A 15,637-nucleotide genomic window follows, 5' to 3' on the forward strand; every position below is an offset into this window, starting at 1 on the left:
CAGGAAACATCAATTTTAAAAAATTAGCCCTATTTGAACAATTATGGTCTGTGGAAAACTATACATTCTGGGTAAATGCGATCATGAAATCTCTACATCTAGACAGGTACAAGAAAACGGTATTTTTTTTAAAAGCTGAAAACAAACAAACAAAAACTCAAAACAAAAAAACATAGTCCTCAATTTTCAGGCATGACAAAAATTTTCTGAGTCAGTCCTAAGCTCTTCCATTACATGTTTGATTTCAGTATCTCTACTTTGCTATTGTCTTTCCAACACTTGTAGATAATGGCTGGACAAATAACTTGTAAACTAAAGATTATTTCCTGAAACATGTCTCAAAAATATTTTTTAACCAAAATACCAACATCAATGGGATGCATCAATATGCCAAACATGATCCTGATGCACAATGGTCTCCCTGAAAAATATTTGGCATCATTATCCTAGAACAGGGATCTGTTTTCCTAATATACCTAACAGGAGGGGGTTTAGGAATACAGAAGTCATGCAAGTACCTGAGAACAGAGAAGACTCTTGCCATCTTGCCAATTGCACGAATTTTGTTTCTGATTATTTCTTTCCGTGCGGCAGCTGTACCTACTTTCAATGGAATAAGAGAGAGTCTCAAGCTCGTAAGTATTTACAGGGCGATCATTTTAAAGTGCATCAAATTCAACACAACTGTTTAAGTTCAGTACTCTTCACAGGAGGCCAGTACCCAAACACTTAAGGGCACAAAGTTATAAAATCATGGCTTCAGAATGCCATCAAAACCATCATCACCTTTGTGTCCACAAAACACACACAAAACAGTTCAGGATGCTCATCGTGATTTGCTAAAGCTAGCAAGCATCTAAATTACTGTCACTACAGTATAGTAACTATCATAATTCATTTGCCTGAATTTTACACTTGAAATTCTTCACTGACATCTGTGTATATCAAGATTTAGGCATGCAGCCCAATACAGAAGCCAAAGAGATATTAAAGCCACAAAAAATACAGATTTGTTGCTAATTCTTACACAGCTGTCCAAGAGAAAACAGTATTTTGTTTGCTTGGTTTTATGTCAGCTCTGCAAAACACACACCCACAAAAAAAAACCCACAAAATAAAACGCCAGAGAATTGCAGTGTTACCTCCTTTACCACTTAATTCTACGTTCTATATCACCTTAGGTTTGCATCATTTGCAGAAATTAGAAATACCAAAAATCTGGAGTAAATACTGCATATTCCACAGAGCAGAGAGATACCATTTGTTGCAGATAAAAGTGAAGACGAAACTCTGAAAGGAGGCTTGCGATTGGGAAGGAGAATCACCTTTGCCTGCCTTGACATTACAGAAATGGAAGCTCCTTTCTCCAACACTAGATATTGCTGGTTTGTTTCAATGCATAAAACTAATCCTTCCTCTTGTCCTCCTTTCCCTTTTGCTGCCTCCTCATTTCCACTAAACCAGTAAAGGCAGATGAGGAGATATCAAAACTAAAATCCTTACTTCTCCTCAATCATTGGGAAAGGAGTATTAATCACAGCAAGGTAAAGAGTAACTCAGTCATACTTTGAATTTAACCACAGGGGACCAAAAGAGAACAAACTCAAGACAGCTCTGTTAGGTATTCCAGATATTCCATGTATCATTGTTCTTCAATCCTGGGAGAAATGTACTCATTAAAAAATTGCCAAACTAATTTGCAAGAATGTAGAAGAGAGGATCACAGAAGTGGGCAAAGGAAAGCTGCATATCCACAGATTTGTCTACCTGCATTCAAAAAAGGCAGCTGTGGAAGAAGCCTTATTTCATCTCTGCTCACTAGTATTTAGCTTCCCCACGGGAGTACGTACACTCTAGCACAACAGTCACCCTTTCCAGACCACATCTGCAAGAACACAAGGCTTTCTGTTGCACAAGTGTGGGTAGACTTCCCACTCTGAACACCAAACCCAATAAAATACAAAAGAAAAGGCATATAGGGGCAAACAACAACAACAAAATCACACAAGACGGAAAACATATAGTAACAACAAAGAAAACGGGAGCAAGAGACAACCTTCTTATGAAAAACACGAGAGATAACCTCTTCTATGTAAAGCTTTCTTAGACAAAGGAACAACTTTAATTAACTGCGGACACCAAATTAAAAAAAAAAAAAACAACAAATAACAAAGCAAACAAACCCCTAAAACATAAGGTTCAGGAAAAACTTCAAATAGGATAGGCTGAAACATTCCATTTTTACTGACAATAACTTATTTTAGATTTTAATTTTCAAAGTTCTAGAAGTTCTTACTTTCTGTCTTTGAACACTATTAAATAACAGCTTGAGGATCTGGAATGAGGAGAAGACTCTTTCAGAGTTTTTGAAAAAGCTAGGGCTAAACGAGGGACCATCTCTTTCCCTACAAGTCCCTCAATTTTCCTCCTGCCTACACCTACTTGATGGCTACACTGCAGAGCTGTAGCATGCAGGCTGAAAAGATTTCATTCAGTGCTAGTGCCTGTATCTCAACTCTGGAAGGTCCCTGTGCCTTAAAAGGAGAAAGGCTCTTTTGGAGTACTTTTGATGTTTGTTTGGTGGTTTGAGTTTTTTGGGGGGAGGTTGTTGCTTTTTTTTTTTTTTTTTTTAACATCATCTTTCATTGCCCCAGCCCTCCAGAAGCAACGCAGCCAAGCCAAAAGGCCAAACATATTACTCCAGGCTGCAGCACTGCACTAATGTGGCCACTGAATCCTGGTTAGTTCAGAGAAGAGACGGCAAGGTAGCATCTGCTTGCAGAAGAATGTCTTGATTACGCTCAAAATTAGAGGAGATACGACAAAGAACTCTCCCATTCTCCATTCCCAATGCCTGCATAAGGAACAAATTCTGAAATGCTCATACTACTATCGTCCAAAGAATTCACATAACCTTTGGAAACTTCTCTATAATCTAATGCATTCCCAAGTATTAGAAATATTCTCTGGAAGTGATGAATGTATACAGAGAGCAAATTGATTATTAGGGTAAGTAATGGTCAGAAGAATTTTTCTGCACAGAATTATCTACCCTGGAATTTCTGAAGAACAAATGATAGACCATGAATTTAAGTTAGTAGGCTTCTTTTTACATCTTGTATCTAGCCATTTTCAAAACTGCACATACAATCAAAAGTATCTTTTTGACCTATCAGTTGAAGGAAACTAGAAGTACTATACAAGCCAAGTTTTGGAACATTATGTATAAACACATTCCATGCACAATCTTAAAAAAGCTCACGATAAAATTATTAAAGAGCAAGACAGACAACTGAACGCTCCCTACACATGCAGGACCAAAGATAAAATTTTAGAAATAGGAAAAGAATGAAATTCCACAAAAAAAGGAATGGAAGAAAGGAGGAAAAAAAATCATGCACAGAAAGACAGATGTCTTGGAATATGACTTCTGATAACAAAATACACAAATCTTTGTAAACATCCCATTAAAATGGGTAATAATAAAAAAATGCTATGTATGTCTCTCAACAGAAAGGTATTTTCTGCATTAATACTTATACTGCCAGGTTCCATGAAGTCATATTTCAAAACACTCCTACTCTGTCTGGTCTGTACCTTTTTTACTGCCATATATGAGTCGCTCTTCAGATGGAGAGTCCAGAAAAAAAGGAAGTGAACGATGCAGAAAAAGGTGAGTGAGACAAATAAAATAAAGCTATTTAACTTGGCAGTGGTAATAACGAAGGAATGGAGAAGAAATGTGAAAAATAAAATGGAAAATTGCAACACTTAAAAATGCATTCATCGAACAAGAAGTGGAATTGTTGAGTGTATTTTAAAATTTGACAATAAACAAGTGAAAGCATGAAAGTCAACAGTTAAAAAAAACCCATTCACATAGAAAGATAAAGCGTAGACAGTACCTAGGTGGCATTAAGAGATGCATCAAGCAAAGAAATTGTTAAAGGAGATGGAAGAATAAAATAATTCAAATTAGGAAACTGCAACTGTTATACTAAAGACAGAGCATATGCAATCAACTGATGACTGCACTTATGCTGGACAACCTAAATCCTAACGTTTCAGAATGTTACCCAACCCCACCCTGCAAATGCTTGGTGCAATTGCTTTATGCCCAAGATTGCCTGAATGGAAAACACAAATTAACTGTTTGCAGGATCACCATTTGACACTATTTCTAAGTTTCCACATTTCTGGCAACAATCTACATGGCAGCAAAGTTCAAGCGGTTCATAACCAATGCATTCCAATCTAAACCACACAGCTGCTTACAACAACGCTATTCTACTACTGAATTTGAACACAGTAGTTATCAAACATTAAGAACTGGGTCATGTCTCTGATATATTTATAAATGATCTTTAGTGTTCCTCAAAGGCTGCTGAAACTTTCCTTCCTCCTCCCCCATAACCAAACAATCCACCAAATCAGATATGCTATTGGATAAAACACAGCAAGTCTGAGAAACTTTTAGGTGTGACATTAAGCACTACTGTAAAAAAACAACAAAACAAAGTGTGATATGCTAGGTCTTCATGTTAATGTTGCTTCTTAATCATCATGTTACAAACATCTTTTTAACAATCTACTATATCATAGTTTGCGAGACAGAAAGATGTTATAATTCATTACATAAATACATTATACAATGTACATATAAAAGTTCTTCTATTTTTACGCTTTAAACTCAAACACCAAGACTTAAACTAGTATTTCATACTTTCTGTATAGTACTTTGCCATAAGAAATATTATATCTGACTTTCACCTATATAAACTCTTTATTGAAGAGCAATCATTAAGAAATCTAAGATCTTATAACAAATTTATTCTAAATACTAGCAAAGTTTAGTATGTTTCAAATTTAAAGTGCCATGAAATTCTGAGAATTTTCCACCAAAAGTTTCAGTTTCAAATAGAAATCAGATGTGAGTATTTGCAAAGGATACCATTACCGCTTCTTGATCACAAACACAAAACCACAATTCCCTTCTCTGCCCCCCAAAGTGTCATTATCTAAAGAAAAATTTGAAGTCAATTTTCTTCAAATTCCGGGTAATATTACCCCAGTCTAAGTCCACTACTGTTTACAATTAAGAAGATTTATATATCTTAAAGTTACCCCTACCGTCAAATTGATCTTCTCCCTCTGTCATCAGTTCATCATCAGAGCAAATGCTCAAAACATTCACCAACATTTCTGTTACTGTATAGGAAAAAATAAATCTTAATTCACTCCCTATAGAATTTTAAATATTTCCAAGCACACAAGATATAAGTAATCACCAGCAACCATAGTGAATGAACTTCCCACATCATAGCCATTGCTCAGTAATCTGGTTCCAAAAATAAGTGGCATTCTTGATGTGCACTGTCACAGAATTAAAAAAGCTCAGAAAAGTAAGTAGCTAAAAATTGTACCACCTAACAACCAAAGAACACAGAAGAGCTTTATCTCCTATCTTACAAGGATTTCTTTTAGATAAGAATTCTCTTCTATATACTATTATTTTTACTTTAGGACAAGTATTTGAACCAGTTTTTATGCAAAAGTTACTTAAATATGAGAACATTTCGACTACTCAAATTTAAGTTTAAAACGAGAAAGCTATTCCATTCCTGGCACCTGCAGGCATGTAGCAGAAGCACTGAAGCAGAAAAATATTATAATATAGATATGGTGCAAACTACATGCCTTTTCAAACTCCCCTTAAAAATACTGACATAGTGGATAAACAATCTTGTCTCAAAACGCTTTTATTTTCTTTCTCCAGGAATCTCCCTATACTGCTACTCAATCTTTCCCACGTATATCAGATTCTTTCTTAAGAAAAACAGTCAAACTTCTCCTAGAGTGTTCAGAAACCTCTTCCAGAAGTTCAGTCAGACAGTTGAAAACCCTGTGAATTGCTGTCTACATTTATTCATGACTAATTCATACAATCCCTATATTATCTGCTATGATATTCTTCTTCATTCTTGGGAAAAGAGTTAATCTCTATTGAAAAAACACAAACAAATTACTCTAATTTTGACCTGTTCAACGCAGACCACACAACATTGACACTGTATCCTTCATCAAAAGTGGAAGCATGTATTTGTCCAAAGGTAACACAAACTACAAGGGCCATGGTTCCCGTAGTCTTAAGCATACAGCGGGTCAATGAGCAACTTATTTAATGGTACTTGGTGTCTCATTACCAGAATCATAACAAAAGTAAAAAACACTATTAACATTTTCAACAGCAAAGGGTTATCTACTGCATTGTCAGGTAAGAGAGATATAAACAAAAATCTCAGGTCCCTCCGTTTAAAAATTATAAAAAAATAAAATGTTGAGTGGGTTAACCCCACTAAAAAGCGTACAAATTATTTGCTTTTCACTGCTCACTAAAGACAATATAAACAAATACAGAATCCTAGGCTTATATGATTCTAAATATATCATCTCAAGAATACTTTTCAAAGAAACGTAGAGAGCCTTCCAGATCTCTTTTACAAAAAGAGCAGATCCTGTCATGGAAGGATTTTAAACAGACCCAAATTGTCTCTAACCTCATTGCTTTTTAACGGAAGACTACTTGGAGCCCCAGTGTCCTAGATTCAGAGTTATCAACTCGGGGAGGCAGGGAGGAAGTATCTGTGCTAAATTATCTTTTTTACAAGAAAAATCGTAACTGAAAAAGTTAACCTTATAATGAAGGTCGATCTATTGTAACTATATCGAAAAGTTAAAATTTTACATGAACGTCTCAAGATAGTTTATACCTATAATGATACAAGATTAATAATGTATATAACCCTAGCATTTTGAGGAGTATGAACAATTTTTATGTTGACTTCAAATGCGGTTCAAAGGTACTACTTAACAATGCAGGTATATACCCTCCATGGGAATTATATTCTGTTAACATCTCTGCTTTATTAGATGCAGTTTTAACTATCTTGGCTGAAACAGGTGAAGAAAGTAACCAAACCCTGTAGAACAAGTTGTATTTCAGTCTATCCTCTCTCAGAAGTGGCATTTTCAAATGCCAAAAAAACCCTCCCAAATGAGTTTAACAACTTTACCAACTCTTCTTTCTAATTAAGCATCCAAGAAGTCTACCTGATAAAGACAGACACCAATTTTCATAAAAATTAAACGATTAATCTCTCATTGGTAAATATATTTTTAAAAAATCTTCCCATCATTGATCTGGGAGAAACAGCAAAAAAATAAATTGATGTGTAACTTTTGCCTACCTTTTTCTCCAACAAATGGCAAAGACCATGTGAAAACATCCATAAAATTTGGTAGCCAGTAAGGATGAGGAGAACAATTGAACTGACGAATATTCATCACATTGTTTTCATATTTTAATACAGCAGCTAAAATAAAATTAAGACATTTTGGAAAGACAGTTCAAAACTTGTGAGTACCACAAATGTAAAGTGACAGGGTTGGTTTAGCTCTATTTTATACTATAGACAAAATAAACCCAGAGATACTCCATTCTTTCTTTCACAGTATCTACAGGACAGATTTCTAATGGAGAACTTTGGATTTTATTTTACTGAAAATGTTGCTGTTTAAGGTACCATTACATGCAAGTATAGTTCTGTACTATTCTAATACAGGTCTATAATGAACAAAGATTTTAAAAGGTCTTGAAAAGGTATAATTTCAGCAACTTTAACAGAATCCTAACTCAAACCAGCAGCATATTCAAATCAGGTTTTATTCTTCATATGTGTCTTCCCACATTGTAAGCCTGGAGTAAAACCATAGAAACCTACAAGATCAGGGAGAAGGGGAAGCACAGAGACACAAAGCAGTAAAACAGAAGCATTCTAAAGCTAAATAAGCATTGATTGCATTTTTCCATACTTAAGCTTGCACTACACTGGGAATAGCTGATGTTAAAAAGGATTCTAAAACCCCAATATCCACGGAGATGGTGAAAAATGTAAAAAGCCAGTTGAAACTATTTTTATTTCTCCTTTGCTTTACAATCAGTGCAAGTAACAACAGCTCATCTTTTCCTCTATACAGTTAATCACCCTGCGTAAGTGGTATGGGTTGGGGGGTTGGTTCTTTGAAGGTGAGTGGGAGAAAATGCAATGTATTCAATAGAAAAGAGGTCTTCGTTTCAAAAGAACAATATTTGAACATTTGGAGATCATTCATTTATCACATACTTGAAATGTCATCCTTTAATGTCATACATGAATTTCAGTAGGCTTCATTTTTAATGATTTCTGTTGTTGAACATTGTTCTCATCTATGAACAACATTAATTCACAGTTAAGCTCTTCTATGTAATTCTGACTTGCAGATCTTTCTCCACACTGTTAAGTAACTTTACCTTAAGCAGAGGATGGACAAAAAGTAATGCCTTTGTTTTACACCTCCCTAATAACATTTCCCATGGTGTTCAGTATTTAAGATCAGTACTTGCTCTTTCTGGATTTCCCAGACACGGCCACTATGGCCCTGTATCATCACTAAACACACACCTTCCTGGTCTAATTTTCTTCCCAGTGACCATTTATTTATAAGACAGTGGGTTTTCTTCTTCTTCACCAAGGTACCTACCACAATTCACATTCCTGGAGTTCATTCACATGTAACTTCTGTCCGAGTTAGACTCTCAGATGCCGTGATACACAACACAAACTACCTTACGCATAGGCTGCCGATCAATGCTTCCTCCCTTCCCTACTTAGTTCACAAACTAAAGACAATCAGAAGAGTGAAAACTCAGCACAGGAAAGCCTCGCCTGACTGGAAAATACTAGTTGATACATTCATAAGTACTAAATAGCAATAATTTTTACAAAGGAAATGTTTGCCCACGCTTGTGCTTCAAGGTACTCTTATAAGAGATAGTCATTTATGTCATGTGCTCATAATACAACTTTTATTAAAGGATTTTTTTTTTGTCATTTAATTTCTTACCTGGCAAAAATTGCTGATATTAGATGACTTACCTAGTAAGACATTTTTATTTTATTATTACATACAGTTATTAATAACAAGTTCTTACCTTTATTATTGTAGACATCCAGGTAATTAGGTGCTGAAAAAATTGTTATTAATGATGGGAACCCTGTAGTTTGACTTTTCCTGTACATTCTATAACTGCAAAACCAAACAGATTATTTTACATCTTCGAGCAATAAGCAATTAATTTTGCAATTAATTTTTATTTTACACTGTGAATAATTTCTTGAAGGACACTGAGTACTTACCCTGCATCTTGTGCTTCATGTGCTCTAATGATCGACAACAAATTATTATTTTGCAAAAATTCACAAACTGCTGGATAGCTGTGAAATGAAAACAACTATGAGTAAAAGAAATTATCCCAAAACATGTAGCAAGAGTCAGCATTAAAACATCAAACAGATCATAGCATAATCTCACCTATAAAAGTACGAGCATCCTCTGACTGTATTGTGACTGAAATGCTCTTGTGAATTTTCATTTCCAAAATCTTCTGAAGGATCTGACCACAATAAGTCACACATTGGTCCAAATGCTGGAGGCTCTTTGAATCTATCTAACTGTTTGAGAAAAGACAACAGCAAAAAGACTTTTTGAATATTAAATCAGTAAATTTTACACATTTGTTAAATTACATATCCATCAATACCGAGCGTTTTTAGAATAAATCCCAACCACATCAAAGAGAAGCAGTTTCTGTACATTTTTTCCTCTCCTCCTCATGAAATAAGGCAGAGGCATGCCAAAAGAACCAAACCTGTTGAGAGCAATAAGATTTATTAGTCGTAAAAAGAAGGGAGATAAATTCCAGACTGATGGATATGTGTAATACAAGGTCAAGTTACAGATAAGGAACAAAATGGTCCTTTTTCATGCACATGCCATATCTACCAATCTGGAGACACTACCAGGAATTAGGAAAGAGAAACAGTACAGAAAATAGGAATGATAAAAGAAAAGCATAAATAATTAGGACAGACTAGAAGAGACTAAATATATCATTAAAAAAACCCAACCAAACCCCCGATCAGAAAACTCCCTGAAACACCCATCTCCATAAGGGATTGTTTAACAATGTAACAGAAAGGCGACTAGCTTAGCTGTCTTAGACTTCTTTCATGCAGTCTCTATTTCTCAGCTACAGCCCTAGTGTAATGGGCCATAAGTATTTTGGGACACGTCTTTGTCTGTTTCTTTTCTCTACCTGCTTCTTTACACACTCCCACTTGGAAACACCTGCTTTAGCAGCCTGCAACTTTCCTAGTAACCGCAGTGAAAAGCGGCAGAGGTTAAGGAGGACAGCACATTTGTTAACATAAAAGGAAAATACCCTGCTTAAGTAAGTAACAATCAATCAATCTCTGATGTCCCAGAAATGAAATCAGAGATCCCAGACTCAACGTAAAGTTTATCTGATCTTTATGTAGCTGGAGTTTGTTCACAAGATGATTTTATCCAAGAAATGTAGGAACACTTCTTTGATGGACAGCGCATGTATCTCACTTTACCTCCCATACCAAAGAAGATGACTTTGATGGCACTAGAGAACACTTAACTCTTCACGACAGGTTCGAAGGGAGGTTTGGTGAGCACCTGGTGAATTTGAGTCTAACGGTCCATAGGAATCCATTCAAATATGGAATCAGCAGTAGTGCCAAGCTCTCTCATGCCCTGGAAAATCAGAGCTCCCGAGGCTGCCACCTGTAACATAAGTGGAGAGGTCCAGATCTTTACAAATTCCTGCCAGATAATGGCAAGGCAGGTATTAACCAAAGTTGCTGTTGGAATTTATTCAATATTAAAAATTCAGTGGTTTTAACATTTCACACACTGGATGATAAACCCAGTATGGAGTATTTCTTCCAGATTGAAGAAGTCAGTCCATCAACTTCTGCAAGTACCTGAATTTCTGTAGATTAAACCATCAAGTTTCTAAACCTCCAGCAATAAATTTGGGTCCAGAAGCTAACAGAAGCATTCACACAAGGAAGATTCAATTGTTTGCTGATTGATGTTTCCTGCAACACAGAAAGCTGAAAGTCTAGAAAGCATTTCTAATAAATTTTCCTGAGTTAGTCTTCAAGGATTTCCTTTATGACTTTGGCCAAATAGATAGAGACGTTATAAATAAAAGTTTTGGTTGCTGCAATCAACACACCTCTCTCCCAGATTACTTTCTCATAGAATTGGAATAATAACGTAGCCATTTCTTGAAGTAAGGTGGTCAGTTTGTAAAAAATATACTTACATACACACCAAATCAGTATCTCCTTCACTAGACAGTCTATCAACTGGCATGGTTCTCAAGACATCTCAATATATAAGGAAATGTCACTGCAAGCTACTCAACCCAGATTGCATATATCAAATCATTGACCAACTTAAGGGTTTCTCTACGTTGGGACAGCAAGAAAGTTAACAAAGGACACGAGTCAATTTAAAACACTTGTTACTGATTAACTATTTCTGAGTATGTTGTGACTACGGCAAAACAGAATCTCAATACAAATTAGCTTAACTTATTTCTAAATACGATTAAGGTAACTGAGAAAGACAATTTTATTCAAGAATAAGAATCACTACACTACAAGATATTTAAATCTAAATGAATTTCTAAGTATTATGCAGTCAGAGATACTAAACTGAAGTGCATCATACGTCCACATGGATGTTCAAATTCATGAGTAGCAAAACCTTGGAGATACATTAAGGTACTGCAAATTAAAACTACCTTACTTTTGAGGCAAAAGACCTTCACGTAACTTTCACATCCTTGAAGATACTAACACTAGTTTTAATTAATCTGTCCTAATTTTCCTGAGAACTATCACGTAGTAAAGCCCTACAAACATTGTGAAGGCCAGTGAAGAGTGGCAGTTATTTTATATATTACTAAAGAAAAGGAAATTACAGCAGACCACAGAAGGGAAGCAAGGTATTATATAAAGACAGATTTCCAGTAGTGCCTCCATATATTTCAAGGCACTTTGTATATTTCAAGTCTTGGTATCTCCACGAACTAAACAAAAGAATGGCTATCTGTTGTAAATGATGAAGAAAATTCTGTCTCTCTTCTCTAAATTAAGAGACCTCATAATCTTATCTGGACAGTTCTCTCCTTATAAATAACTAGGCTTAAAATCACAATTCCTGAGATCTTGTTTCAGAAGTCGTAGCAGTGTAAATGAAATCAACTAAACAGCATCTCTAAGTTGATGCACGTGTGTCTGAAAGAGACAGTCTAAAGAGTGATTGCACCCAACATAATCTGAACATTCATGTAAATGAAGTTCAGAGAATAAAAATCAGATTACTGCAAGTTTCACAAACTTCCATTTTCCCAGAAATAAAAGCACTTGCAGCAATCTTTCTGGTTAAGCTTCACCATCATAGCTACGATGAAACCTGTCCTCTACTAGAAATAAGATTATGCCAGCAAAAATAATCATTTAATTTGTGTAGTTTAATTACCTTCCTGAATGTCAATAATACTGACAAAAGACTTCATCCAGAAGAAATTGCATCTGCACAGAATTTTTCTTTTTTTTCTTAGGTGACTCCTATACTGTTTATAGAGCTGTGATTTCTCTTCTTATGCCAGATGATTATGCCTACACGTTTGCAGAGAAGACTTCTCCTTAATAAGAACTTCTGCTAATAAACCAGAAGGCTTGTAATATTATACAATTGTCTCGACTGTTTACAGAAGTCATTTCACACACCACACTTGTACCACAAGTATATGATATTTTCCTAGATTAAAAAGAACATTACATAACACCCATTTAATTTAAATACATTTACAGTATCAGTGCATGCCAAGCTCTAATGCAGCTATTCAAGCTGCTGCCAACCCACGAATAGTGCCTTTTCCAAGTTACCAGACGACTCTTTAAAAAATAAAAAGGTCCAATGAACAGTTCTAATAACACTGCCTTACATTTATAAACGTGGTTTTCATCAGAAGCAATATACAATGCAGATTTTCACATATAAACATACAAGCTTATATTTCATCCTAATGTAGCCCGGAGTGTTACAGAACACATATGAAAGTATAAGCCAAGATGACAGAATTACCTTTTAATTAAATTTACTTGACACTTGGAAATCTTATTAGCTGCAAGACCAAGACTAAAAGAAAAAATGAATCACAATCCCACTATGCCAGTGGCTTTCTAATGTGTTTTTCCAGATTATGTTTCCTTTACACTACTTTCCAAAAAGCTTTGACCGTGTTTCTTTTCATCTGTAATGTGAGAAGTGTTAAGGCCCTGTCAGAATGGCACTGTTTACTCGTTTTGCTTTCTTACTTCTCTTTCTCTGCACAATGCATATAGATTTCTGTATGCATTAGTATTTACTCTAAATACGCAACGTGCCTCTACATTTTTCCACTAACACCACTGAGCTTGTAAAAATGCTTCCTCTCTGTTTCTACCATTTTCTTCCCCTCTCACATCATTCTGCTTGGCAGTGTTATATCTGTAAGTGAAATAAGTCAACATTCCAGTCTCTGAAATGGTCCAGTCAGTACAAAAAAAATCTGATGAATTCAGAAATGAGATTCAACTGGACAGCACCCTGTAAATCCGAGGAGAGAGAGAGGTAAAAAAAAAAAATGGAGCACAAGTAAAGGAGAAAATGCTAAGAAAATGAGAAACACAATAAATGAAGATAAAAGACAAAACGGTCTATGGATATTTATATATTGTAAAACCAAATTAGGAACATACTTTTTCCTTCTCTCTGATATTTAGATCTTCTTTGAAATAGGCCCCCACATACCTACTTCCATATGTGGATAAATAGCTTTTTTCTTCCATCCTTACCTATAATCCCAAAGCTTTCTTAGAACCACCTATGTATGACCTATTATTTACTTGAAATCAATTACACTTTATCTGTTACTAATCATAAGAGGAATGGTTTTGATTTCCAAAAGCAGCAGTCAAGATATCAGCTAAGTTAACTAAAATAAGTCAAAAAAGACTATGCAAAAAGGAAAGCAACCGAGTTCGAAAATTCCCATCTGATACAATCTTCACCTGACATCAGCAGTCCATACAAGTTGAAATGAAGTCATTAGAAAGATATCTCATGTCATCACAAGCTTCTTCCCTTTAAATTGCACACTATTCAGTGTATAATTTTTAAATTGTATAATTTTTAAAACTTTTTTTCGTTCTTCTTACCAATATACTTAGCACATTTACCACAGTCAGAAGCACTCCACAGATGTTACTCAGGGGCCTACCAAATTTGCTGTTTTAAATAGCAGTCTGGATTTCTACTAAATACTGCAATTTCACACTCTTTCAAAACCAAAATCCACATGATCAATAGAGTAAAAAAAAAAGTTTTCAAAGAAATATAAGAATAACTGAAATGTGATGTTTGACATACCAAACAATTTTAAGACTACAATTAACTTCTACAAGTTTTGTCCTGAAAGTCATGAGAACGCTAGCTCTTACCTAGAAAGAAATACAAAGCACTTTTTGATTGAATATAAAGCTCTTTACATGTACTACCTGTCTTGGGAAACTGTGTGAAGTTTTTGAGGGTTTTTTAATGTGTATTTTGTAACAGTCCCAGCTGTCCCAATGAGACCTACTAACGAAAAACGCACTAGATAATCCAAGAGTTTTTAATTATGATACTGCTTAGTCTACATTTCAGTTCCTGATTTATACTTCCAAAAGAGACACGAACAGAAAACCATATACTGACAATTTCACAAACATGACTTTGTACAGCATCATATAAATATCTGCATTTCCATTTATTTTCAAATACACAAAATACTCACTCTCCTAATGTCATCTAGTGTATTAATTTCTGGTGAAAGTCCACCATGAACACAAAGAAACTGTTGATTTAAAAGAGCAGCAAGAGGGAGACAATCAAAAGCTTCCATGCAAGCATCATAGACTCTTTCCGAGTACTTAATTTTACCTGTAGGAAAGAAAATATGAAACATTAATTAATTCATACTGGATGGAAGAAGTAATCTAGTGGATCACAATTATAAGAACAAATCTCAAAGTGAACGCTTAAAAAAACCCAAAGCAATGAATGTTTTTTAGTTTAAATGAGCATTTCCAAACACCACAACAGGAAGCACATTTCTTCTCTTCCAGAACAATAAACTTTTTTCATTTCTTCTTTTGTTATCTCAAGTGTGGAGAAACTATTTTTGTTTTTTAAAAAAAATCACGGAATTATTTTGCTTTATACAATTATATAGCATACTTCAGTGTAAAATACTACTGAGAAGTCTGTGATTTCTCATTTACAGTGAAAAGCTAAGAACTGCTTTTAGATTACATCACTTTTACCTACATCAAAGAGAGTTTTACCAGGGCAAATGATCCATTTATCACTGGATCAATGCTTGTACAAGCCTCCAAATGGAGGAGCAGCTTAAGAGTTATCTTATTAGTATAGTTGAAATCAATTCCCCAAATGGAAAAATGACTCGGCAGTAGGGTTTTCTTGCTAGCTTCACAGTGCTGTTCAGCAAGTTACTTTGCACTCCCAGTTATAGCCAGATAGCAAAATAACCTTCCTCTCTCCTGGATTTTAAAATCAGGATTGATACATCAACATTTACTCCATAATGTATCTTTACAGACAGCAGTCT

At 35.1% G+C, this 15,637-nt stretch overlaps 1 protein-coding gene across 4 annotated transcripts in view; it reads right to left on the bottom strand.

Annotated features, from left to right (window-relative positions):
- The window catches only part of PPP3CB (protein phosphatase 3 catalytic subunit beta), a 42,214-nt gene that overhangs the window by 8,184 nt on the left and 18,393 nt on the right, over positions 1 to 15,637 (bottom strand). For 2 of the 4 annotated variants that reach the window (XM_086616469.1, XM_086616468.1), the window contains exons 5-11: positions 14,804 to 14,949; positions 9,412 to 9,551; positions 9,237 to 9,314; positions 9,032 to 9,126; positions 7,248 to 7,373; positions 5,131 to 5,208; positions 519 to 603 (exon numbers count right to left, since the gene is read on the bottom strand). In XM_086616469.1, the coding sequence (XP_086472595.1) occupies positions 519 to 603; positions 5,131 to 5,208; positions 7,248 to 7,373; positions 9,032 to 9,126; positions 9,237 to 9,314; positions 9,412 to 9,551; positions 14,804 to 14,949 (748 nt within the window). Of the gene's footprint in view, positions 1 to 518; positions 604 to 3,597; positions 3,625 to 5,130; positions 5,209 to 7,247; positions 7,374 to 9,031; positions 9,127 to 9,236; positions 9,315 to 9,411; positions 9,552 to 14,803; positions 14,950 to 15,637 lie in introns of all 4 variants that reach the window. The other 2 variants (XM_086616470.1, XM_086616471.1) reach the window with 2 other exon arrangements.

Source organism: Tauraco erythrolophus, chromosome 9, assembly GCF_009769465.1.
Source record: "Tauraco erythrolophus isolate bTauEry1 chromosome 9, bTauEry1.pri, whole genome shotgun sequence".
Taxonomy (NCBI): Eukaryota; Metazoa; Chordata; class Aves; order Musophagiformes; family Musophagidae; genus Tauraco; species Tauraco erythrolophus.